This window comes from Oryctolagus cuniculus, chromosome 8, assembly GCF_964237555.1.
Source record: "Oryctolagus cuniculus chromosome 8, mOryCun1.1, whole genome shotgun sequence".
Classification (NCBI taxonomy): domain Eukaryota; kingdom Metazoa; phylum Chordata; class Mammalia; order Lagomorpha; family Leporidae; genus Oryctolagus; species Oryctolagus cuniculus.
Genome location: NC_091439.1, coordinates 118,984,434 through 119,009,251, shown reverse-complemented (window position 1 = coordinate 119,009,251; position 24,818 = coordinate 118,984,434). Strand labels below are relative to the sequence as shown.

At 52.7% G+C, this 24,818-nt stretch overlaps 1 protein-coding gene across 8 annotated transcripts in view; it reads left to right on the top strand.

The window, feature by feature from the left end:
* Positions 1–24,818, top strand: part of FBXO25 (F-box protein 25) — a 38,820-nt gene that overhangs the window by 10,896 nt on the left and 3,106 nt on the right. For 4 of the 8 annotated variants that reach the window (XM_017339324.3, XM_017339326.3, XM_070047260.1 and 1 more), the window contains exons 3-9: positions 3,083–3,186; positions 4,441–4,490; positions 7,421–7,513; positions 13,808–13,901; positions 14,813–14,997; positions 22,264–22,443; positions 23,506–23,649. In XM_017339324.3, coding sequence (XP_017194813.2) covers positions 3,083–3,186; positions 4,441–4,490; positions 7,421–7,513; positions 13,808–13,901; positions 14,813–14,997; positions 22,264–22,443; positions 23,506–23,649 — 850 coding nt within the window. Of the gene's footprint in view, positions 1–3,082; positions 3,187–4,440; positions 4,491–7,420; positions 7,514–13,807; positions 13,902–14,812; positions 14,998–22,260; positions 22,444–23,505; positions 23,650–24,818 lie in introns of all 8 variants that reach the window. The other 4 variants (XM_008251566.4, XM_070047257.1, XM_070047259.1 and 1 more) reach the window with 1 other exon arrangement.

The window sequence follows — 24,818 nt, the reverse complement described above, 5'->3', positions numbered from 1 at the left end:
TATAGGGAGTGAGAGAGAGAGAGAGATCTTCCATCTGCTGGTTCACTCCCCAAATGGCTGCACCAGCCAGGGCTGGGCCAGGCAGAAGCCAGGAGCTCCATCCTGTACCCACGCGGGTGCAGGGGCCCAAGCACTTGGGCCATCCTCTGCTACTTTCCCAGGTGCATTTGCAGGGAGCTGGATCGGAAGTGGAGCAGCCGGGTCTTGAACCCGTGCCCATATGGGATGCCGGCACTGCAGCTGGAGGCTTAATCTGCTTCGCCACCACGCCAGCCCCCATAGTGGATATTTTTAGTTGGCACTAACTAGTTCTGAGTGGCGGAACAGTGGAAGTGCAGTTTTCACTCCACGGAAGGAGGGTGATTGGTGGTGCATGGAAGCAGGGGCTTGGGCAGTGCAGGGGAGGGAGTGGAGGGTTTGGGTGGTTCACTAAAGGGGAGTTTGAGCAGTGCAGGCAGGGCTGCAGGGCCGTGCTGGCTTAACTCCTCTCTTCTGTGTTTGCTGCCTCCTTCAGTATGAACTCATTGTTTTGATTTGCTAAGTTAATTTGCATTTCCCTAATGATTAGTGGTGTTGAGCATCTGTTCGTGTACTTGTCCATTTGTATATCTTTACAGGAATATCTACTGAAGTCCTTTGTGCATTTTTAGATTGGGTTGTGTGTGTTGTTCAAGGTTCCATTTTTTTTTTTTTTCCTTTTTGACACGCCAGAGTTTTTGACAGTCAGAGTTTTGACAGAGAAACAGAGAGAAAAGTCTTCCTTCTGTTAGTTCACCCCCCAAATGGCTGCCATGGCCGGCGCGTTGCACCGATCCGAAGCCAGGAGCCAGGTACTTCCTCCTGGTCTCCCACACAGGTGCAGGGCCCAAATACCTGGGGCATCCTCCACTGCCTTCCCGGGCCACAGCAGAGAGCTAGACTGGAAGAAGAGCAACTGGGACTAGAACCCCAGGCTGCCAGCGCCACAGGCAGAGGATTAGCCTAGTGAGCCTTGGCGCCAACCAAGGTTCCATTGTTTCTTAACTCAGGGTAGATGATGTTTATCTTAGGCATAAAAGAGGAAGGGTTTGCTTTGAAATGTCTTGGATCTGTTGTTTACATACATGTAATGTAGAAAGATTTGTACAAAATTCATGTATATATTGTAACTTTGGAAGCATGTATTTTTCTTCCCTGTTTTTGATTTTTGTTTACCCAGTGGTATAAAACCACTGCCAAAAATGTTTCTCCCCCTGTTTAAAAGACTGTAAAAATAATAACTAAGTTAATAGTTTCTCTAAAGGAGCAATTTTCCTGCAGTTACCACTTTTGGACCCAGGCTTGGGGCTTGCAGATTCCCTAGAAGCCTGACCTGAGATCTTTGGAACCCAGCAGCTGCCCCCACCTGCCTAGGCAATGCCTGGTGGAACTGAGTTGGCTCCACTGCAGAGCCTGTTGGTGTGTGGAGCCCGCCAAGGGGTCTGGGAGCAGATCTCTAGGACACCATAACAGCAGCCTGAGGCTCTTCCCTCCCTGTGGGCAGAGTCGAGTCAGAGTGCAGGCTCCCTGTGTTTACCTGGTGCCTGCTCCACCTCATGAGACCATGGGCAGCCTCCCTTCTCCTTCCAGGTTTTCATTTTGGGTGCCAAAGGCACTCTGGGTCGTCTTCAGTGTGTTTGTTATGTCCATGAGAAAAGGTGTTTCTGATCCAAAGCGTCACATTCATGATCTGAATCAATGACAGCAAACTAGCCTAGGAGTGGTGTGTGTGTTTCCAAGTGCACCTTGCTTGTCTCGATGGTGACAGCCAGTGCCGGTGCTGATTGCTTGTCCTGACAGTGATAGAGTTACGTGTCAATCTCAACTCTCCTACTGAAGTGAACACTGGTGAGGGGAAAGGGGCTTGTATATGATTTTTATGTTAAAACGTGATGATGAAGAGATAGACAACTTTAGTGTCCTAGTTTGAGTGCCAGCCCCACATCCTCTGCCAGCCAGCTGGGCTCAGTAGTGTCTGCTTCCTCAGCTGCTCACTGGACATCACCCCAGTCACCAGGGTGTAAAAAGTGAAAACAGTATACATCTTTAGTCTTGAGGTTGTGGACTGCTATTTACAGTTGTTGGTTCCTTGTTTTTTACTATGAAGAAGAAACATTTTTTTTAAAGAGTTTCAACTCCATCCAGTTTCCTTTTTTTAAAAAAAGGTATTTTTATTTTTAAGTTACGGGGCGAAGGTGGGTAGTGGCGCGGAGGGGTATCTATCTTCTTCCCCGGGTTAATTCCCCAAATGGTTGCAGTGGCCAGGGCAGGGCCACGCGGAAGCTAAGAGCCGGGCTTTTTCCAGGTCTCTAACATGGGTGCAGAGGCCCAAAGACTTGGGCCATCTTCTGCTCTTTCCCAGGTGTAGTAGGAGGGAGCTTGGATAGGAAGTGGAACAGCCGAGCGCGGACCTGGCACCCACACTGCCATTGCAGTCGGAGTCTTAACCTGCTATGCCGCGATGCTGGCCCCAAGAAGAAACTTGAAAGAAGAGCTTTTCACGTTGTTTAGTTACTGCTTTCTGATCTTATTTCCTTGTTTCATAAAAAGAAATAGTGGGAAACTTTAAATTCAAGCACTTACATGGTGAAGCTGCGTGCTTTTTGGTGATGCTGGTGAGAGGATGCACAGTGCACAGATGAGGGCAGACGTGCTGCCCAGGCGTGCACACTCATCCGTGCAGGTGTCACTCACTCACTCCCGGAATTTCAGAGTTTTGCTTACCATCTCTGTTATTTTTGATCATTTTGATGTCTGAAGCAGCCTGGCAACAACATCAGAATGCTTGGGAAATTCTCAAATGTTCTTGACATGTTCTGGGTAACCCTCCCCCAGGACTAGGAAACATCTGAGGTTTCTCTAAGTGAAAACCCTGTATTCCACATTTCCCTTGTAATTTTGAGCCCATGATTGTTGTTAACCAGCACCTTCAGAACTTAATGTCATGTTTTTGTTTTGGGTTCCTGAATTGTAAATCAAATATTTATTGCATTCTCTTAAAAAGAGAAACCAAAGGAAGATCTCTCTGAAAAAAATATTTTAATAAAGTGTACCTTTATTTCAGTATCCTGAATAGTGAGAATGAAGAAGTTTTCAGTAACGAAGAGCGTGAATATGCATCCAAGAAAAGGAAAAAGGACCATTTTAGAAGTGATGCAAATTCTCAAAGTAAGATGATTTCATTAACAACTTTCGACATTTTCCTTAAACAGCTTGATGTTCTGAGTTGTTTTGGCAGGGCTGGCTCATGAAGGTAAGGGGAGGCAGGTGTGTCAGTGGCAGCTCTGAGTCCATGTGGCCACTGATGTGTGACTGCAGCCCACTTGCCGAAGTTGGAAGGTGTGCAAATGGCCCCATTATGGCCGTAAATTCAGTTCATTCCTGAGCAGTAAGGCGAAACCTAGCAGTCTTGACGGGATAGGGTCACTGGATATTGGGAGCAGTGTGGTTGGAGCAGAGATTGGAGGCACTGCATTTGGTGTGGGATGGGGGAGCCGGGAAGGCAGAGGTCCTCCATCACCACACAGCTATGCATCACCACAACTATCTGCTTTACACACTGCCTGAGGACCTTGGGAGCGTGACCACACGCACTGCCTCAAGTCAGCACAACTACCACTGTGCTAGGACACACACAGCCTGAAGTCCACACTTCTTCACATCGCTGGGACTGTCACTACACTAGCTCACGCATTGCCTCATAGCACTGTGATGACTGTCACCATACTGTCATACGTACAACCTGACATCCCAGGGATTGTTACCACCCTGCCTCATATCACACAGCTGCCACCACACTGGCTCACATTACTGTGACTGTCACCTCATTGTCTCATATCGTGATCGTCACTGCACTTCCTCACATCCCTGAGACTGTCGCAACACTGCCTCACGCATCGCCTCACATTGCTGCAGCTGTCATTGCACACTGCCTGACGTCACTGTGACTGCCTCCTGCACAGCCTCACAGCACTGGTAATGTCACCACATTGCCTTCCATCACTCCAACTCACCATACTACCGCATGCACTGCCTCACATCACTGGACCCTTTGGAACTTGAGTTATATGAGAATTGTGTTTCTAGGGTGAAAGAAGACTAGAACTCTTTTTAAGGTACATAATAGCTTATGAACAATTTAATTGCATTTGTATAAAAATATGTTTCTATTTGACTACAGTCATTATTGACACCAACTTTCTTCTAAGGTGCTAGATCTTGATGCTCCTTTAAATTATTTTCCACATAAGAGTGCTTCAGTGCTTTTGAAAATAATGCCAGCAAACTAAGCAATACCATTTATATTTACTAAGAAAACCAGCTATTAATATAGTCAGTCATAAGACTGACAGTTATTGAAATATTTTAAATCTTCATTTTGAAGTGATTTGCCAGATATAAAAAAGTTAATTTTTATTCTAGGTTTTTATCGTGAAAAATGGATCTATGTCCATAAAGAAAGCACAAAAGAAGTAAGTACTGTGTCATAGCATACATCTTCTGTCGTTTCTGATAAGTATGTAACATCACATTAAATAAATTCCTCAGCAATGTCAAATCTGTGCTCCCTTTCCAACTGTTGAACGCATACCAGAACTTTTAAAGCACATTATATGGGGAGCGGTAGTGGTTTATGTGTAATGCGTACATGTGTCAGTTTGTGGTGTGTGTAGTTCATGTGTGTGTGGTTGTATTCAGCATATGGTGGGTGTACAGGGTGAATACTGTGTGGGGTATGTGAGTGTAGTGATTGTGATGTGCTGGCTGTGCATGATGGGGGTGTGGTTATGTGGTGTGATAGGTGTGTATTGAATGTATGTGTTTGTATGTCAGGTACAAGTATGTGTATAGTATGTCAAGTACAAGTGTGTATAGGGTGTGTTTAGAGTGTTCATGGGGCTGTGCAGTGTGTAGTGTGTGTAGGGTAAGAGTTGGGTGTACAGTGTGGGAGTATGGAGTGTGTGTGTGTGCTATGTGTCACATGACTGGGTTGTGTCAAGTGTGAGGGGTGTGCAGTATGGGAAGTGGTAGTGTGTGTCAAGTGTGTGGGCTTGGTATATGTGAGTCAGATGTGAATGTGGGGTATAGGGTATGTATAGTGTGTTGGGTGTGAGTGTGGGATATGTGGTGTGTAGTGTGTCTGGTGTGAGTGTGTGATGTGTCTGTGAAGGGGTATATGAATGTGTGCTGAATATCTGTGTGAGGTATGTATGTAATGTGTACCAGGTATTGGGTGTGTGTGTTGGGTTTGTTTGTGCCTTGAGTGTGTGTTGGTGTGGGTTGTATAGCATCAGGTGTGTGTAGTATGTTTTGGTGTGAATATGGGATATAGTATTGGGTGAGTGTGAGGAGTGTGTAGCATGTTGCGTGGGAAGCGTGTCTTGGGTGTGTGGTATGTGTAGGGTATGACAGGTGTGAGAATGTGAGGTGTGTAAGTGACAGGATTGAATGTGCAGTGTGTATGTCAGGTTGTGTTGGATGTGAGTGTGAGATGTGTGTCAGGTGTGAGGTGTGTTAGGTCTATGTGGGATGTGCATTCATGGGTGTGTGTGTCAGGTGTCTGATGTGTGGGTATGAGTATGTGGTGAGTATATATGTTGGGTATAGTGTGCAGGTTGTGAGTGTGACATGTTAGAGATCTGTAGTGTGCAGTGGGTGTAGAGTTTTGGTGTGTGTGATATGAGCATGTAAGGTGTGTGTTGGGTGTGATTCTGAGTGCGAATTGTGTTGAGTGTGTCGAGTTTCTGTGGTGTGCAGGGTATAAGCGTATGGGAAGTGCATTCACATGTGTGCAGCACCTGGTCCTCTGGCCATGGGTTCCTTCTTATGGAGCCCCCAGAGCTCGCTTCCTCGGTGAGGGTGCCTGGTCCTCCCTCTGCAGGGAGCCTGCTGTGCAGTTTGAACTCTGCCTTTCTCTTGCCGAGTTGGCTAACTTTTATGATCCGTGAAGCAAACTAGTTTATTTCAGCTGCTTTCTGCTCGCCCGTATTGGGCAAGCTTGGTCCCTTTCACAGTCCTGGAAACTCTGCGTTGGCTTTATCCTGTGGGAGCAGGTGTCCGTCATGTTGTGTCATGCTAGGGAAAGCCAAGCTGTTCTGACACTAGCTCTCCATCCTAGCAAGTCTGCTTGGTGATGGTCACTTCCTAACCTGCGGGGGAAGGTTGTTTGGCAGGCTAACCTCGTTTGTACCACAAAGCTGAGTGCTAAGACAGACTGTGACATGTGTCCATGCCTGACCACAGGACAGAGTCCCCACTGGTGCAGCAGGTGAGGCAGGGATGTTCCATGAGTCCTGGGAACAGGGATCTGACTGGGAGCCCACTGGTCTGGAGGTCAGGGTGCAGCTCCGGCTCTCTCACCTGCTGTGCCCACACGGCTGCCCCACGGGCCCCCACGGACATGGTGTGGTGTCAATGGTTCTGGGGCCCTGCAGGGGCAGACTGCTCGCTGGGATCCACTCTGTGAGGGAGGCTGCCTCCTCCGTGTCTGTGCACCCTCGGCCATGGTTCTGTGTTCTTGGGAGGACACAGAGTAAACATGTGTGCCGTCATATGTGGATGCGTTTCACTGACATGCACACGGTAGGACTGCTGTTGACTACTACAGTACACCTGTGACTGAGACCGAGGACGGCCTTGTCTCGCCCCCGCGTCCCTGCTGACTGGAATTCTAGGATGAGCTGTTGCCCCGTGTCCAAGCCGTGCAGAGATCTGAGGATCACGTTCTTCCCAGTTCGTGCTGTCGCAACTCTGAACTGAAAATCTCTGCCTTTAGTATTTCAGATAGAGAAGTTGCAGTTTAGAGTGACTCCTAAGCCTAACATGCAAATCTGTAGAAAAGGAAAATCCCAGACCAGAAGAGCACTTGCTTTTTCTATTCTTGGGTCTGATTTTCGCTTCTTTGGGTTTTTGGTGCTCAGCACCGTGGTGCCAGCCTTGCATGGCCATGCCTTCCACATGGCCGCTGGCCACCCAGGGGCCTCTGCAAGAATCCTGGTGTCCACACATGCTCCCAGCACCCACACCTTACACTAGGGCTGTGCAGGTCATCTGTGTCTTAGCAGAGGATGTCACCAGGTTTTTATGGTCTTAGGCTTAATGGAGTCTGCCTCAGTCTGTCTCCAGCAAAATAAACCAACAACGTTTAATAAATGTTTGCTGTGTTATTGTCTCATCAGTGGTCTAAAAAAGTCAGTTGAGGCATCACATCTTGCTTATGCATAAGTAGCTTAAATTTAGTACTGCTATGATTTTACTCTCCTCTAAACCTGGGATAAATCTTCAGAATAAAAACAAATGTCCCTTGCCAGTTTGTTGAAACGCATGTGTGCGTTTTAGTTGCCATTGCCTGTTGGCTTGTTCCGACAGTCGACTGACCTAGCTCCCCTGTGCTGCTTCCCAGAGGCACGGCTACTGCACCCTGGGAGAAGCCTTCAACCGGCTGGACTTCTCGAGCGCCATCCAGGACACCCGGAGGTTCAACTATGTGGTGAAGGTAAGTGTTCCTCATAGGAACTATGCTTTGAAGTTTATATATGTGAGGGTGTCAGATGCCTCTGGTAGCTTCACAGAGCTATGCTGTTTGCTGTGTTGGACAAAAAGTGGAGTGGGTTCAGGAGGAACATTGGGAACTGAAGATCCTGATGGTGTTGCCTGGAGACAGTGGCTGCAGCTGAGCCAATCAGCAGCCAAAAGCTTCTTCCAGGTCTCCCACAAGGATGTAGGGGCCCAAGCACTTGGGCCATCTTCCACTGCTTTCCTAGGCCAGAGCAGAGAGCTGGATCAGAAGAGGAGCAGCCAGGACATGAATTGGTGCCCATATGGGATACTGGTGCCACGGGCTGAGGCTTAGCCTACTACACCACAATGCTGACCCCTTAAGACAGCTTTTCATGTAGAGGTTTTATTGCATTAATAATAGTTACCTGAAATTTTTATCTTGGGCTGCATTTGAGAGGTTGCATGCTTGAGCCTGTTGGCATTTGTCACTTGCTGTCTTTGTCTGGAGGCTGATTACTGTGCAGCCCGCTCTCCTTTTGTTGGAGGTGAAGTGAGAGTTAGGGTGTGTGGGATCATCAGTTCTGGGCTTCAGTGTGGCTGTGAGACCTTGGGAAAATTTCTCCCACAACTTCTGAAAGTGTTCCTGGGAGGCAAACAAAAGGGGTGAGTGAAGGGAAGCCCCAGGGCGTTGATCCCCTCAGTTTTTAGTCCCAGGCAGAATATTCCAAGGCATGGCCATGGCCCCTGCGTGATGGATGCCCAGCCGCCGTGCACGTGTCTAGGCTGTTCCCTCCTGGGTTTTCGGTGATGGCTCCACCGCCCCTCAAGTGCGTGTTGCAGGTGGGGAGACTGAGCCCTGTCTCAGCTGTGGGAACGTTCAGGAATCAGGTCAGCAGAGAGGTCTGACAGGGAGCGCTTCTACATACAGCCTTCCTGAAGTGGGTTTAGAAGCAGTTATTGGCCACTGTGGGTGGAAGATGTGGCTTGGCATCTCAGGGTTGACCGGGGGAAGGTTCAGTGCCCCATGTTGTGCAGGGGCCCTCTGCAGGCCAGGGCTGGGTCTCTTGTCCATTCTGTCCTGTGAACCCCTTGGTGATTTTGCTGTGTCCATGTATCATACGCTGCTGTCCTTTATCAGGTAACTGGTAACTTTTCTTCAGGTTTACCTACTTAGCTTGATCCTGCAGATTATACCTGTCCATGTGAGATGAATACCTAACCGGGATCCAGAAGTTGTGCTGTGCACCTGTGTCCTGGTCTCTGCTTGCAGCATGGGAAGCTCTGTCCCTCGGGACCACCTTCCAGTGGTGGGAGGGGGAGCTGGTGAGTTTAAGAGGTTGCTGGGGACTGCTGGCTTCAGAGCCTTTCTCCCCAGGTCCTGCAGAGTTTTCCCAAATTGATGTGATCACGCTGCCTTAGCTGAAAACCAGACCAAACCCTCCTGTGACGACATCCATGATAAAGCTGGTGCTTCCCCTGGGCCTGGCCTCTGGGACATTGCCCACTCCTCCACCATTGCACCCAGGGCCCCCGAGTTGTCTTCTGCTCTCAGCTCTGCACTCCACACACTGCCGTGTCTCCAGGGGGCCATGTGGCTCTTTGAGCCAGCCACACTTGGTGTGGGACTTGGTTATTTCTTCACAACACGCCTGAGCAGCTTTGTTACTGGAAGAGAGTGTCAGATCCAGTGTAGTGTAGTTCTGATCCTGGAAGCAGGTGATTCTCAGCTGCTGGCCCATCTTCAAGCACTCTGCTCATTTGTCCCGTTGATAAGTCTTGTCCAGCACCTTCTGTGTTGAGCACTGGTATGCCATGCCTCTGGAGTCCTGTGTCGGGTTCCCTGTAGCATTAGCATCTCTTGGCACATGTGCCAGTGAGGCCAGCTAAACTCACCAAGCATGGTGTCCTGCAAGATGATCACAGCGATCCGGCTGGGGCCTGGGCGGCCGGGGCCCGCCCCTCTACCCTCCAGACTGTACTGCCGACCACCTCACGTGAGGACCCCAGCATGAGCCCAGGGGAGCAGGGATGTGGTCTGTTCTCAGGTGAGCCCATCAGAGTGGGCGGCTCAGCACAGGTGGGTGAGCTGTGTCCATCTGTTAGGCTGTGGGCTAATGTGGCTGCATCTTTTATTTAAAGATTATTTATTTGAAAGGCAGAGTTACAAAGAGGCAGATGCAGATAGAGAGAGGTCTTCCATCCACTGGTTCACTCTCCAGGTGGCCGCAATGGTCATAGCTGTGCCAATCTGAAGCCAGGAGCCAGGAGCATCTTCTGGGTTTCCAACATGGGTGCAGGGGCCCAAGCACTTGGGCCATCTTCTGCTCTCCCAGGCCACAGCAGAGAGCTGGATTGGAAATGGAGCACCCAGGACTCGAACCAGTGCCCAGTTGAGATGCTGGCTCTGCAGGCAGTGGCTTTACCCACTAAGCCACAGTGCCAGCCCCAGTGGCTGCGTCTTTATTTAGCCCTTTGTGGTCTTTTCCTGTAGCACTGAGAGCAGCCAGCCGCACCTCACTTGGGCAGCTCTGACCACAGGTTGCCCACTGGGGGCTGAGGAACAGCCCAGGTGTGGTGCGGACATGCTGAGAACTGCTCTCTGTGACAGCTGACCTCTTAGGTGTGTTCACTGTGTGGTATTTGCTGAGGTGGATGCATCTGGAGTCCGCACTGTAGCCCTGAGGTGCCCCACCCTGTTCCCTCCCCTCAGGGCGGCATAGCTCTGCTTTCATAGCTGGGCCTTCATGGAGGTGCGATAATGTGAAGCTCTCGGAGCCGACTGTCGGCTGCTACGTTGGTCGTCTTTGAGGATGGTTCAGGCAAAGCGTTAGCGGTGTGTGCAGACCCATTGCAACCCTAGTGGGAGGAGAGCAAGGACAGTGCCCACATGCTCCATCCTGACAACAAGCGTCGCCCTTGCTCTGTGGCCTCTCTGATGGGCAGCGGGGCTGTCATAGGCACAGCATGGGGTGGCCACGCAGGACTGGTCACACTGCTAATCAAGCCTTTCCTGCTTTGCTGAACTGTATCTCAAGGGAAAATCAAATGCTAACTTAGCATCCCATGCACTTGACAAATAGTAGGTATTTTTATTCCTAAGTTGAATGAATGAACAAACTATGTTCACATGGATTTTTTTCAATTATTTTTTACCACTGTTGGGTATCGTCCATAAATTCACACAGATTCAAATGACCCCCCAAGTCCCACCAGTAGCATGAGCAGTGGCTGGACGCCTTGGGTGCTTGGCTCTGGCTGGGTACGGGTGCTACCTCTCTTCAAGAAAGCTTGGCTTCTTGGGTTTGGCGCTGTAGTGCTGGCATCCCATGCCGTGCCAGTTCGAGTCCTGGCTGCTCCTCTTCTAATCCAGCTCCCTGCTGATGGCCTGGGAAAGCAGTAGAAGATGGCTTCAAGTGCTTGGGCCCCCATACCCACGTGGGACACCTGGAAGAAGCTCCTGCCTCCTGATTGGCCAGCTCCAGCCATTGTGACCATTTAGGGAGTGAACTAGCGAATGGGAGACCTCTCTCTCTCTCTCTCTCTCTCTCTCTCTCTTTCTCTTTCTCTTTCTCTCTCTCTCTTTACCTCTCTAACTCTGTCTTTCAGATAAATAAATCTTTTAAAAAAAAAAGTTTGTACAGAAAATGCACGTCTTCATGTTTGTCGTGCTTGTCGAGTGTGGACTCAGGGATGGAGTGCAGAGCCCTTCGTTAGGTCCGGTGTTCCTCCTCAAGAGCGGCTTGGCCTCCCTCCCACGCCTCTGGTCTGTTTCTGACTTCAGTCTGTGGCGCAGGTGCCACGGGGCCTCTGAATGGGAGGATGGGCTGGGGGCGGCATCTCAGAGGACCATGGGAGCAGCCAAGTGGGAGTGGGACAGACGTGGGGCTCAGGAGCCTGCCCACTGCCTATGCCCTCACTTCTGTCCTGGGAGTGGAATAGAGCTCGTGAGTTATCTGTTTCCTGTCTCCTCTCAGGAGTAAACGATTTTGTATTTTCTGGTCTGTTTCTCTCGTGCCCTCAGCCTGTGGGAAGATGCCTCCTTGGGCAGTTTGGGGAATTCAGGGAAACCCGTGGGTGGAGAAGGAGGCTGTATCACGCAAGAGAGCCCTCATGACATCCCCTGGGCTGCACTTCTGGCCTCACCACGTCAGCTTCTACTGCAGGACACTGAGGCAACCTGTCTTGAGTCCTGGTATGAGCTGACCGTAAGCAGCACCTGCCCAGTTGGCGGTGCCAGCAGGGGGTTCCAGTAGCGCTCGACTAAGCAGGGAAGCCCTGGGACAGGCTTGAGGCCTGAGTGGTTCTCTGTGAGCTCAGTGCCATCTGCTCCATGTGTCTGGAGGGCTTGCTGTAACCAGCCTGGCATTACCTGTGGCTGTTGCAGGAGAGTGCTGGAACTTCCTCCTGCTGGAGGGTGGGAAAGAATGGGACTCATGTGTGTCAGGCTTAGCAGAGGCAGCTGAGGCACAGATGAGAGTGGGCCAGGCTTGGCGGTGCTCACACCTTGTTAGCGGAAGGCAGAGGCCGCTGTGCTGAGCCCCTGCTCAGCGGGAGGAGCGAGACTGCAAGGACAAGGGCTGGCAGCAAAGGGCTGCCCAGGCCCAGATGTACTCAGAGATGGGCTGTGTGGCTGCTCCTGGGATCCACACAGGAGAAGCAGCAATGGGGCAGGAGCCACCGAGACAGTGGCCTAGAGCCACCCTGGCCCGGCTCTGACCTCCTACAGGATGGCTGCCATGCCCAGGGGAGTCGGCTGTAGCCCTGATGTTACCCTTTGGGCAGAGTGCAGAGCCTGCAGGCAGGAGGAGTGCCGAGACAGCTGTCAGGCAGCAGGCTGGGCACAGGAGCACGGTTGTACAGAGGGTCCCGGGGCAGAAGTGCTGCAAAGGAGAGGGAGCTGTTGAAGCAGACGTCACGTGGGTGCAGGACTCACGGAGAGTGTTGGAGATGATGGCAGTGACACCAAGCTTAAAGGGTCAGAGGGTCACAGTACCCAGGACTGTGAGGGGGTGGGGCATGGGTACCACTGGGACAAATGTTCTAGAAAACTTCTCGTGGTATGGAATAGACTTGGGTCTGTGCCTACAGAGGGAGCCCTGCCCAGGGGGTCCTTCACCTCTGGAGGGGACTGAATCCCTCCTGGGGAAAGCCATCAGGGTCCTCCAAGGGTGCCCCTGAGGTCATGGCCAGCCCCCGTTCTGCTCTGCTGCCAGGCCACAGACAGCATGAGAACTTGGGGTATTGTTCTCATGTGTTTCTGAAGAAGCTGACTTCCCCATCTAGAGGTGGTTGGAGAAACAGGCCCCAGGGCAGGACAGTGGTGACAGAGGAGGCCGCATGTGCACAGAGCCAGTCAGCACGGTGCGGGTGGGGCGGGGAGGAGGAGAGCAGTGAGAGCTGCTTCACGTGACCCAGAGTGCTGGGCGTTGTGTGGTTGCAGCCACAGTGGTGACTGCAGGCAGAGTCGTGCATACCTTTGCTAAGTGCCAACCCACAGAAAAACGACATTTTTTAAAGCTACAAAAACAGGAGCCATGAATTAAGACCAACTGTGTGTATCAGTAAATGTGCATGTCATGTCAATGGCTGCTGAAGGTTTTCAGATTGGATCAAGAAGCAAACCACCACCCCCCATCCCCCGCACTTGTGTGTGAGCACACCTGGGAGTCAGCGACTCACGCGGGCAGGAGGGCTGGTGTGCCAGGCAAACTCGAGCAGAAATGCAGGGGAGCAAAAGCGTTAGAGGAGGGCAGTGTGGCTGCAGTGCCCAAGGTGCAGGTGTGCGTGTGCATGTGCAGTGAACTCCAGGGTACACCCCTCCCGTAACAGCCGACCTGTCCTTGTGAGCTCTGTTTCTTTGGTTTGTGGTCATTGTTTTCTAGATAGGCTTCGTTTTCTTGCTTGACCAAAGTGCTGCGTTAAGTTTTAGTCTGGTTTTGCTTTTAAATTCCAAATGGAAGGGCATTTTAATTTTCTGGTTTCTGGTCATCAGAGAACAGTGATTCTGGCCTAGTCCTGGACAGATGCCTGTCGGTGGCCAAACATCCCTCAGCCTCCTCCTGGGTGCCCTGCACAAGGGAGGTTGGGAAACTAAAAAATGCATCTGAGGCTCCCCTGCAGCCAGGGACTTAGGCTGGTAACCCCACGCCCGGCAGGCATCTGTTCTCCCCAGGTTAGCACTGAGGGTGAGCATCCCCTGCCGGCACCACTTGGAGAAGTCTCCTCACTGATGTGCGATGCACTTTGCCGTGGATTCTGTGTTGTTCACTCTTCCACTCTTGCCTTTCAGCTGCTAGAGCTCATTGCAAAATCCCAGCTAACGTCACTGAGTGGTGTGGCACAAAAGAACTACTTCAACATCTTGGATAAAATTGTTCAAAAGGGTAAGATGACCACTGGTATTTTAAATCTAAATCCTAACTAGAACTGTACGTGCCTGCCATGCCCCAGCGGCATTCCGTGTGCTGGCTGGCTGGTCACAGCTGTTAAAGCCGATCTTGCGATTGAGCCACGAGTGTGATGGGAAGGCGCCTGCTCGCAGAGCTGGAGGAGGCTGTTCCACGTTCACTGCCAGCCAAGCTCCATGCAGCTCTGAGTCTCCATGGTCAGCAAGGTTGTGACTTACACATTTAGGCATCCAATAAGCCAGTAATTTTCCTTTTAATTTAACAAGCTTGCTTGATTAATTAGTGGTTATTAGTACATTGAACTTTCAGATTACACGCCACATGTCCACAATCGTTATTAATCCTCTTTATGATAAAAGCAAAAGGAAGTATAAACCATTTAATGGCAAAACTACAGACTCCACTGAAAAGTACTATCAGACATACTGGTGATATCTTAAAAGAGACATCACTTGTGGGTCACTCTGAAGTGTGATCCTGGTTTCCCACTGTTCGCAGCCCTTGGGCAGTGGCTGGTACACTCACCTTGTGGTGTGACTCACCAGCCTCCCTCCCCAGAGCAGTTTCTCTTCCCAGAGTCCGAGTTCCATTGAATGGCAACTCCCCTGTCCCCCTTGCCCGAGCCCTGGCCCCACTCTGCCTCCTGTGTGTGGATTCGGTGCCTGTGGGCCCCTGTGACTGGCGTGGTTCATGGAGGGTGATGTTCTCAGAGGTCCCTGGCATTGGAGCAGCGCCAGAGCTCCCGTCCTTTGTGCGGCTGAGTAACGTCTTGTTGTGGACGGGCCACGTGGTGCTGTCTCACGGGTATCTGGCTGCACGTTTGGGTGGCCCCACTCATGGTTTGTGTAAGGAGCTGTGCTATCTCTGGCTCTGTTTTGTGCATCCAGTTCTCAGGGACCACCACAATCCTCGCCTCATCAAAAACCTCCTGCAGGACCTGAGCTCCACCCTCTGCGTTCTCATCAGAGGGGTTGGCAAGTCCGTCTTGGTGGGGAACATCAACATCTGGATTTGCCGGCTGGAGACCATTCTGTCCTGGCAGCAGCAGCTGCAGAACCTCCAGATGGCAAAGGTGAGGGACTGTGCCTGCTGTGTAGACAAAGTCACCTCCAGATGATGAAGGTGAGGGTCTGTGCCTGCTGTGTAGACAAAGTTGCCTCCAGATGAGGATGACGAAGGTGAGGGTTTCCCGAGCCAGAATTCACTGCACCCAGCTGTGTAGACAAAGTCATGATCCCTTCTAAGCAAACATGAGCAACTGTTGCAGTCATTTCAAATATATTCATTAAGTTGTCGTAAAATATAATAGGACCAAGAGATGGCATTAATGGTTCACAGGTTTACTGGGAAGGCAGCAAGGGTGGGAAGCGTTGAACAGGTTGATACTCGGGGTACTGAGGTGTCAAATGCTCATCTTCAGAGGACACTGCTTCAGGCTGAACAGGCACCCAGTCAGGGAAGGTCAGGCTGTCCGAGCAGCTGTCAGTCTAGGTGCTGCCTCGTTCCCCTTGCTGCTGTCCTTTGCTGGGTGCCTGCAGCTCTTTGAGAAGAGTGAGCAAGGAAAGAAAGTGCAGCTCCTGTTGTTGGTGTTGATCTTCTTTAATGCTAGAAATAATTTCAACAAGAAAAATGGTAGTAGAACCAACTAAAGTCTTTAACTTGGCTTCTTGTTTATTTCTATACTGAATCACAGAAAGACCTCCACAAACATCAGATCTACAGGTGCTCAAGTCCTTGGTAACATGGCCTCCTTTGTACTGTGTTTTTATTTTTCAGTTTGATCTATGTGGGCGTCTGTTCTTGGACAACATAATTATACATATTCACGGGCACAGTGTGATGTGTGATTGGGCTAGAGAAGTGGCGTATCTGTCACCTTCTCCTGACTACTTCAGAGAGTCCACTGCCATGCTGTGAGCGTGGTGGCCTGTGCCTCCTGCCTGGGACTCTGTGTTGCCTGCTACCTCCCCTGTGCAGCCTCTGCTGACCAGTGCTCTGCTCCCAGCTTCTCACATATGTACTGGCCTCTGACCTGGCTCGTGTCACGTGATGTGACGCCCTCTAGATTTATCCAAGTCACTCAGTGACAGAATCTCAGCTTCTCTGTGGCTGGGTAGTGACCCATCCTGTGTGTGGCCTCAGTGTTGGCATGGGGTCTGGGTAGTGACCCATCCTGTTTGAGGCCTCAGTGGTGGGCGTGGGGTCTGGGTAGTGACCCATCCTGTTTGAGGCCTCAGTGGTGGGCGTGGGGTCTGGGTAGTGACCCATCCTGTGTGTGGGCATGCCTCCATGTACCCTCTCAGTGGTAGGCACAGGTGATGCACTGCTGCTGTGAGGTGCAGCAGTGACCTCGGGTTTTTACTCAGGCATGGGGACTGTAGTATCCAGGACAGCTCTGGTTGTAAGCTTTCTGAGGATGTTAAACAATTTTATGCTACGAGTTTTGATAACTTAAGTAAAACACACATATTTCCTCAACCCCAATTCAGAAAACTGATATGGAATGAAAAGAAATTTTAAATAGCTCCATATGTGTTTAAGAAATTTAATTCATGTTTAAAGGTTTTATTCCAGAGATGTAACTAAAGGCCTAAATTGTTTCTCTCGTGAATAATTCTGAACATTTATTTATTTATTTATTTGAAAGGCAGAGCTACAGAGATGGAGAGACAGAGATCATCCATCTGCTGGTTCACTCCCCAAATGGCTACCTAAGGCAAGGCAGGGCCAGGCTGAAGCCAGGAGCTTCTTCTGGTCTTGACGTGGTGCAGGGCCCACGTACCTGGGCCTTCTTCCACTGCTTTCCCAGGAGCCTTTGCTGAAGCTGGATGGGAAGTGGAGCAGCTGGGACTAGAACCAGCACCCATATGGGATGCTGGCGCTGCAGACAACGGTTTAACCTGCTACACCACAGTGCTGGCTGCTCTTCTAAACATTTAAAGAAACAGTTGGGCCAGCGCTGTGGCACAGTAGGTTAATCTTCCGCCTGCAGCACTGGCATCCCACATGGGCACCGGTTCTAGTCCCAGCTGCTCCTGTTCTGATCCAGCTCTCTGCTATGGCCTGGGAAAGCAGTAGAAGTTGGCCCAAGTCCTTGGGCCCCTGCACCCGCATGGGAGACCTGGAAGAAGCTCCTGGTTCCTGGCTTTGGATCAGCACAGCTCTGGCCATTGTGGCCATTTGGGGAGTGAACCAGTGGATGGAAGACCTGTCTCTCTCTTTCACTGTCCATAACTGTACCTCTCAAATAAAGAAAATAAAAAGTCTTTAAAAAAAAAAGAAACAGCACAATAGTAGGCTCTTTGGGAGAGCAGACAAGGAGCCAGTGCTTTCTAGCTGATATTCAGAGACCAGTCCAATCCAGATATCAGAACCTCATGAGCCCAAGAAAAGCATTTACAGAGCTGCAGTCCCAAAACTACATATGCAGCAAAGCACAGCCAGAAATAAGTGACAGTAGAATCCCCATCTTAAGATGTTTCTTTCTCTTCTCTGTGTTCTGTGGCTCCTGCTTCCGAAGGGAACACCTCAGGCGTGTAGCGTGGTGTTCTGGTAATGAAGACGTCCTTCTGTTTCGCTTTGTCATGGAAAGTCCACATTTCCCCTTCATTTCTGAAGGCTAGCTTTGTTGGTGACAGGTTTTTCCTTGGGGACACTGAAGTGGGGCTGCATTGGTGCCTTGGTGCTGTGTTGGTGCCGATTGCCCAGCTGTAGTCAGGGCTGGTGATGTCTGGTGAGGCAGGGTTGTAGGGATGGGCCAGTTTCTCAGGGCTGATTTTCCATTTGCTTCCCAGGTAAGGAAGGTGGGGCTGTCCGGCTGCTGCTGGGGCAGCAGCAAAACAGGGCTTCCCAGCTGTTTGCTGGGCTCCCTGCTGGATGAGCTGTCCAGGGTGCTGTCCAGCTTCTTCCCAGGCTATGGGAGGGGGAGCGTGTCCTCCTGGCTCACCAGGTGGGTTCTGCAGAACTGCTGGGAGCAGCTGCCCCACAGGTGGTGAGACTTGAAGATGATTCCTATAGAAGGTGCCTGGGGCCAGTGAGGGGCCAGTGTGACAGAGGGGGGCAGTGAGGGCAGGGACTGGGCAGCATGGGCAAGGAGAGGGCAGCGTGGGCAGGGACTGGGTAGCGTGGGCTGGGCTCGCTCTCCAGGACAGTGTGGAGCTGTCCTAATCCAGCCTCTCAGGGCCGTCCAGTGGTGTGAGTGGGGCCTGCCAAGGGCCTGCTGCTCACCCTCCTCCCACTGAGCAAAGGCCCTCATGGTCCAGGCGCATCTCAGGAGAGGCAGGAGCAGATGCTGTGGGCTTAGTTCCCCTGGTCACAAGGCCACTGTGTGCTTGCTCTGCAGTGTCCAGCCCTGTGCTCTTTGCTGCCCAGCTCCCAGTGGGTGGGGTCTTCCCCCAGGCTGTGCTGCTGCCTGAGGATCCCAGAGACTCAGTCCCTGGGTACTGGCCTGGGGGCAGGGGCTGTGTTGTCTGCGTGGCACTAAGTTCAGGTCTAGGTCTGGACAGCTCCCATTCCCACTGCCAGGTGTGATGTGTGTCTGGATGTGCTGCTGGGAGCTGGGGCACAGTCCGACTTCTCTTGATGTGGTAAGACCAGGCACTGAGCATCTCACCTGGCTTCCCGGCTCTTACAGGGCTGGACTGGGTGTGAACAGCTCTTCAGCACTGGTATCTCTGGGAGATGGGGGAGTTGCTCTTCCTCTTTCCTGCACACTTCGGGGAATGTGTGGGTGACTGACAGCACCTCACACAGTGCTAGGCACAGTGGTTGTCATGATGACAGGAAGCTAACCTGCATGTGCTCAGCAGAGACACATTCCCCCTATATTGTCAGCTCACGGTTAGTGGAACCCAGCTCTGTGTGTCCTGCAGGCACAGGCTGTGTGGCTGCAGTGGTGTGAGTGATGCTGCAGACCGTGCTGCCCTCACACTGCACCCTGGTTCCCCATAGAGGGAGTTGTGAGTGTGAGATTTGCAAGGAGAGAGGTGACTCCTAGTTATGACTCTGAAACACACACCTGAAATCCAGCAGTCAGCAGCACTGGGAGTGGAGGAAGTACACCTGCCTCCTCTTCCCTCCCCCTCCCCTCCCGCCCCCGGATATTCCCAGTAGCCCAGCAGCTCTGCCTGCACACGCACAGGTCGGTCACACCAAGAAGCAAGGACCTGCCACCAGGTCCCACTCAGCCCTCGTGTGGTGACCCTTGCCCGCAGTAGGGTGTCCATGGGAAGGCAGCCTCCCTGGCCTGGCCAGGAAGTTCTGGGTGGGACTCGGCCACGCGCAGTCCTGGGAGAGAATTGTGGGTGAAGGACAGCCTGGGCCCCGAGAGAGAGCTGTGCAGATCATGGAGGGGAGTCTTCGTCTCAGAACAGGGGTCCCTGTCGTTGGCTGACTGTTCGCGTTCACTGAACAGATGGAGGAAGGGCACAGTACAGTGAGGTCGGCCATTCTGCAGTGGAGCAGTGAGGACAGCACACGAGTATGGCCTCAGGGCATCCTGGGTGCCCCCAGACCTGGCTTGACCCTCTGGGTCTTGCTTCTTGCCCACTGTGCTCCCAAGACACCCTCATGAGCTGTGCCATGGTCTCTGCAGAAGAGGCATTGGTTTGGGATTGAGCTTGGGGCATACACCTTGGACTGTCTGAGCTGCTGGGGCATTTGGCTTTCCTGGGAACACAGTTTGAAACCAGAAAGAGCTCTTTGCAGGATCAGCTAACTCCACTGTGTGTAGACAGGCCGCCAGCCTGCTCTGAGCCTGTGTATGCCACGCCTGGTTGGTGCCCATGGGCTGATGGCCACCTGCTCTTTTGCTGTCAATTGGGCAGCAGGGCCAAGAGCTTCCAGGGACCTGGGGGCAGGCAGCCCAGCCTCACAGGGGCAAGGCCTCTGCAAGCTGAGTCTTTTTCCCTTCTAAAGTCTGAATTCTCAGACCCCCAAGAGTAAGCGGAAGCTGAGCACATTTCAGCAGTGCTGAGTTTCTGAGAACACTAGAACCTTCTCCTGGTCCTGCTCCCAAGTTTACCCGCCTGACAGCTCAGCAGGACTGATGCTGTCCCCCCATGGGCCCTAACTGAGGGAGCACTGCATGGATACACACCACGTGCCCTTGTTCTCAAGCTCCTGGTTTCCTTTTTAAAAAATTTCTTCTAAAATTAATGATTTTTTTTTAAGATTATTCATTAATTTGAAAGAGTTACACAGAGGAGGAGAGGCAGAGAGAGAGGTCTTCCATCCGCTGGTTCACTCTCCAATTGGCCACAACGGCCAGAGCTGCGCCTAGCAGGAGCCAGGAGCTTCATCCAGGTCTCCCACGTGGGTACAGGGGCCCAAGGATTTGGGCCATCTTCTACTGCTTTAGCAGAGAGCTGGATTGGAAGTGGAGCAGTCAGGATGCAAACTGGCACCCCTATGGGATGCTGGCACTACAGGTGCAGCTTTACCCACTACTCCACAGCACTGGCCCCAGCTTTTTCTAATTTATTGATTGCTTGTTAGAAGTAAAAGTACAACTTACTAGGTTTAAAAGTGAAGTTTTCCAAAATTCTGCTACCTTGTGTTCTGTGTTGGGAGCAGCTCCTGGCCGCATGGTGGCCCAGGGTCTCAGTCACGACTGGCAGTGGTCAATGTCCTGGTAGAGAATACAAAGGCTGCCTGGAGTCCAGAGGCAGAGTGTAGGTGGTGGTCAGCTGTGAGTGTGCACAGGAGAGGGAGGCAAAAGAGGACTGAAAACAACTTAGGCTCTTGTGCTCTTAACCTGGTGCCTTAGTTTTATGACTTTGCTGTTGAAAAAGGCTCGTTTCCATCCTCAGAACAAGCATCAGCTCCTCTGCACCCAGGAGCGCAACACAGGGTTGAGGGGCTGGGGGCCAGGCACTGCCCTGTGTGCGTGTGGATGCCAGTGCTGCACGCACACACTCTGTCTAGGACGGTGTCTTGCAGGCACAGTCGCTGAGGGACACAGGCAGCAGCTTCCTCTCTGCTGGAAGGTGTGAGTGGTCCCAGCAGGTTCCGTCTCCTAGTGCCGTCCCCATGGTTACCTCACTCAGCACTTCCTAGCCCACCTGCTCAGTGTGCACCTCAAGGGACACAAAAGCAGGATTGCTGGGGGTGAGTGTGCTGGTCAGGGCGCTGCAGATGCTCTGGGGATAGAAGTGCCCAGGTTGCAGCCACCACAGGAGGTCCGCTGTGAGCAGGCCGGAAGCGAGGGAGTTTCTGCTTTTCAGGCGCCTGGGCTCCTGGAGGAAGGTGTGGAGATTCAGCTTGGGGCCTCTGCCTTCCACACGGGGTCACCAGGTGTCACGAGGGTGCACACCAGCAGTGCCTGGTCTGCCAAGTGCAGTATTGCACCTCCAGTCCTGCACATGCCAAGTATTTGCCCAGTGCATGCAGGGGCCTTGCTGCTCCACAGCCCAGGATGGTGCTGATGGCAGAGACAGGGTGGTGGGAGGAACTCAGGGCAAAACAGCACGTTATGGCCTGCGAAAACCTCATGACGTAGCCAGGATGTCACTGCGGCAGCAGTAACCCAAAGCCCAACCTCTCACCCCTAACCCGCATGCCGTGTCTGCCGTACGGGGTCTCAGGCTTGTCTGGTGGACTCTGAGTGTGCTGACACGGGAGCAGGACTTACGCCCCTGTGCTTCCCCTAGGATGCACAGGAAGGACCCTGAGCGGCTGACACTGCTGAAGTCGTGAGGAAGTGTTCCTAGCAGGATACAGGAGGGGAGCAGAGAAAGACAGCTAGGCCCCTGCGGCCCACACCATGACAAGTTAATCGCGCTGTGCAAGAGCAAGTCATAAGTGTCCAGATAAGGCAGCAGAGCCAGCTGTCCCCACAGCTAGGGACAAGGCCTGGTGAAGCACAGACCATGCTGGGACAAGCAGGACGTGGGCACCAGGGCTGCTTCCAGGGCCCCCAGCTCAGCCCCAGAGCAGGTGGATCCCAGAGCCGAGGCTCCAGCTCCCAGGGCCGAGCCACTGTGCACCCTTCCCATTAGTGGCCCCAGCGCAGGCTCCTGTGGTCTCCAGGTCCACGTCTGGGAAGAAACGGTCACTGCAGTGGAGAAGTCGAGGGTTCATCGACTTTGGGTCCCTCAAGGTTGTTCCAGGTGTACCAGTGGGGAACTCACCTCCAGGTGTTCGGGGTAGACCTGGTGCCTGGGTGGATGGAAGGGTCCTGTCAGGGTAACCCTGGCCCTACCAGCCACCCAGGCTCCAGCTGCTGGGGTTGGTGAGTGTGGGACTGAGCGCCCTGCGGGAGCGAGGTGCTGCTGCATCTCGGGCGTGCTTGCTCCTCCTGGCTGTGTCTCATTCGCTGCCCGTGCTGTGCTTCCAGCAGGTGGACACAGGGCTCACCCTGGTGGACCTCCCTCTGCACATGCTGAGCAACATCTTGTACCGCTTCTCGGACGGGTGGGACATCGTGACTCTGGGCCAGGTGACCCCCACACTGCACGTGCTCAGTGAAGACAGGCAGCTGTGGAAGAAACTGTGCCAGTACCACTTTGCTGAGAAGCAGGTGAGTGCCACGCGGCAGGCCCCGTCCTCTGAGACTGTGACAGGCACGAAGTGCATAGACATTACCGTGACCCGGCTGTCAGCACCCTCTCGCAAGTCATGCCCTTCGTGTGAAATTTGTACCAGTGTTTCTTTCAGTTCTACAAAGTAAAACCTGTTCATGTGCTCCACTCCGTGCCACGATTTATAGGCAAGAGAGTGTGGGCTCCCCACCCCCACCACGGCAGCCACTGACCCTCGGCCACGCTCCCTGGTGTGCGCCTTTGTACCGCTTCCGTGGGTGCAGGCGCTGCAGAGCTGCCATGTCCTTCAGCTGTCACCCGTCATCTGCCTGGGGTCCCCACCGATCACGTCGTCCCTGGTGCTGGGGATGCTGGGTGCCCCTCATGAGCACTCTGAGCAGTGTCCTCAAGGCTCTGAGCTGCAGCGGGAGCAGAGCCTCGTTCCCTTCCATGGCTGCCTGACGTCCACTCTGTGGTCACCAGGCTGTGTTCCTGCTTTCCTGTCTGTATGCACCTGTGGCTCTGTGGCCCTTGCTGGCTCACGCACAGGTGACAGGTCCTGGCTGTGGCTGCTGGGTCAGGCGGCAGCTCTGGGCTCAACCTTTTGAGGGACAAGCAGGGTTTTCAAAGGGGTTGTGCTGCTTTGCATCCCCTATGGCAAGTGAGGTACCGGCTGTCCACACCCCCAGCACGGGCTGCTGAGACCCTCACGGCCACCCTGGTGGGTGTGTTCTTCCTCAGGATGAAGGCCTTGTGAGTCCTTTGTCTGTTTTTAAAACTGAGTTGTTCGTCTTTCCTCTGAGCTGCGAGTGCTCTCAGTTTGTGATGTGTGTACTGTAAACTCGATGCACTGTGGGTGTCCTTCCAGATCTGAACCTGCATCTCTAGCAGCTGCCTGGTGCCCCTCAGACACAGGCCTGCTGGTGTGACCTCAGCCACTCGAGCTTGATGCAAGTAACGAAACGAGCCACAGCCCAGCCGGCGTTGTAAAGACAGCTCGCCCCAATGTTGGATGTTGAGCTCAGAGCGTGCCTGGTTCTGAGCGGGATCTCTGTGTTCAGTTCTGTAGACACTTGATCCTCTCCGAGAAGGGCCACGTCGAATGGAAGCTGATGTACTTTGCCCTGGAGAAGCACTACCCAACCAAGGAGCAGTATGGGGACACCCTGCACTTCTGCCGGCACTGCAGCATTCTCTTCTGGAAGGTACTCGCTGGAAGTGGATTTACCTCTGCAGCCACTCACTCACATTTTAAGTGTAAAGGCTTTTTTTTGAAAAAGAAAAATACTGTTTGTGATGACACAGGGCAGGGTCACAGGGTAAAACTAGGGCTTTGAACCAGACCCCGCAGGGTGGCCTTATCCTGTGGGCATGTGTGGCTGTCCAGGACAGGGCTCTGGCCCCTGCCCCAGCCCTCAGCTGGGGCATGAGAGTCAGGTTTTCCCTGCTGTCTCCACACCTGGCTCTCGCCTGCAACCCCAGTGCCTAGAGCCCTCCCTCTACATGGCCGTGCCGAGGGCAGGCCTGCCAGGGTCTGCAGGTGGCCAGGAGTGGTCTAGGGCTTCCAGTCCGACAGGAGCAGTGGGCCCAGAGGAAGCCACTGGCATGGTAACCTGACAGGACAGTTGCTGTATGTTACCACGTCTGTCCTCCAGCATGTCTGTGTCCACAGAGTGAACAGGGAGCCCTCCCAGTCAGCCTGCACTGTCCCAGCCGGCCCCCACTTCTGCAGTACCCTTGAGTGTGTTCTCACCATTTGCCTGGAGCTTTCCCTGCTCAGGCGTCAGGAATGGGCGCGTCTGCCTCTGCTCGCTGTCTGCTGGGGGACCCCGCTTTGTGTGCATCTCAGCTGTCAGAGGGTCTCAGGCAGGCTCTAGACCGCTCCCACTGTTCTGTCAAATCACATCCTCGTCGGTGCTTTTCACTGCTCTGAGCCGTGGCTGGCAGGGATGTGAAGGGCTGAGGTCCCCTGTGCCACTTCAGGAGTTTTGTCTCCAAGGTGAGTGGCCCCACAGCCAGCTGCAGATGGCTCCGTGTGTGGGCAACTGGAGAGAGTGTGTTAAGTGACTGCTTGTTCTGTGTGTTGGTGTACCTGCCCTCTTTGCAAAATTGATGCAAAAAATTGATACTGCGAGATGTGCACAGGTGTGTGGGTGCTGCTCTCAGGTGTGGGGACTTGTGTGTAAACTCCTTCCCGTGTCAGTGAGCAGACCGCAGTGTGCACTCAGCCCCTCTGTGGAAGTGTCAGGCAGATGCTCGTGGGGCACTGTTCCTGGAGCAGACGGTTCCAGTTTTGCGAGTGATGGAATGAGACTCCGTCTGTCTTCTGGCTCTGAGCTGTCAGGCAGAACTCGGCACTGCCAGAGTTTCCTTT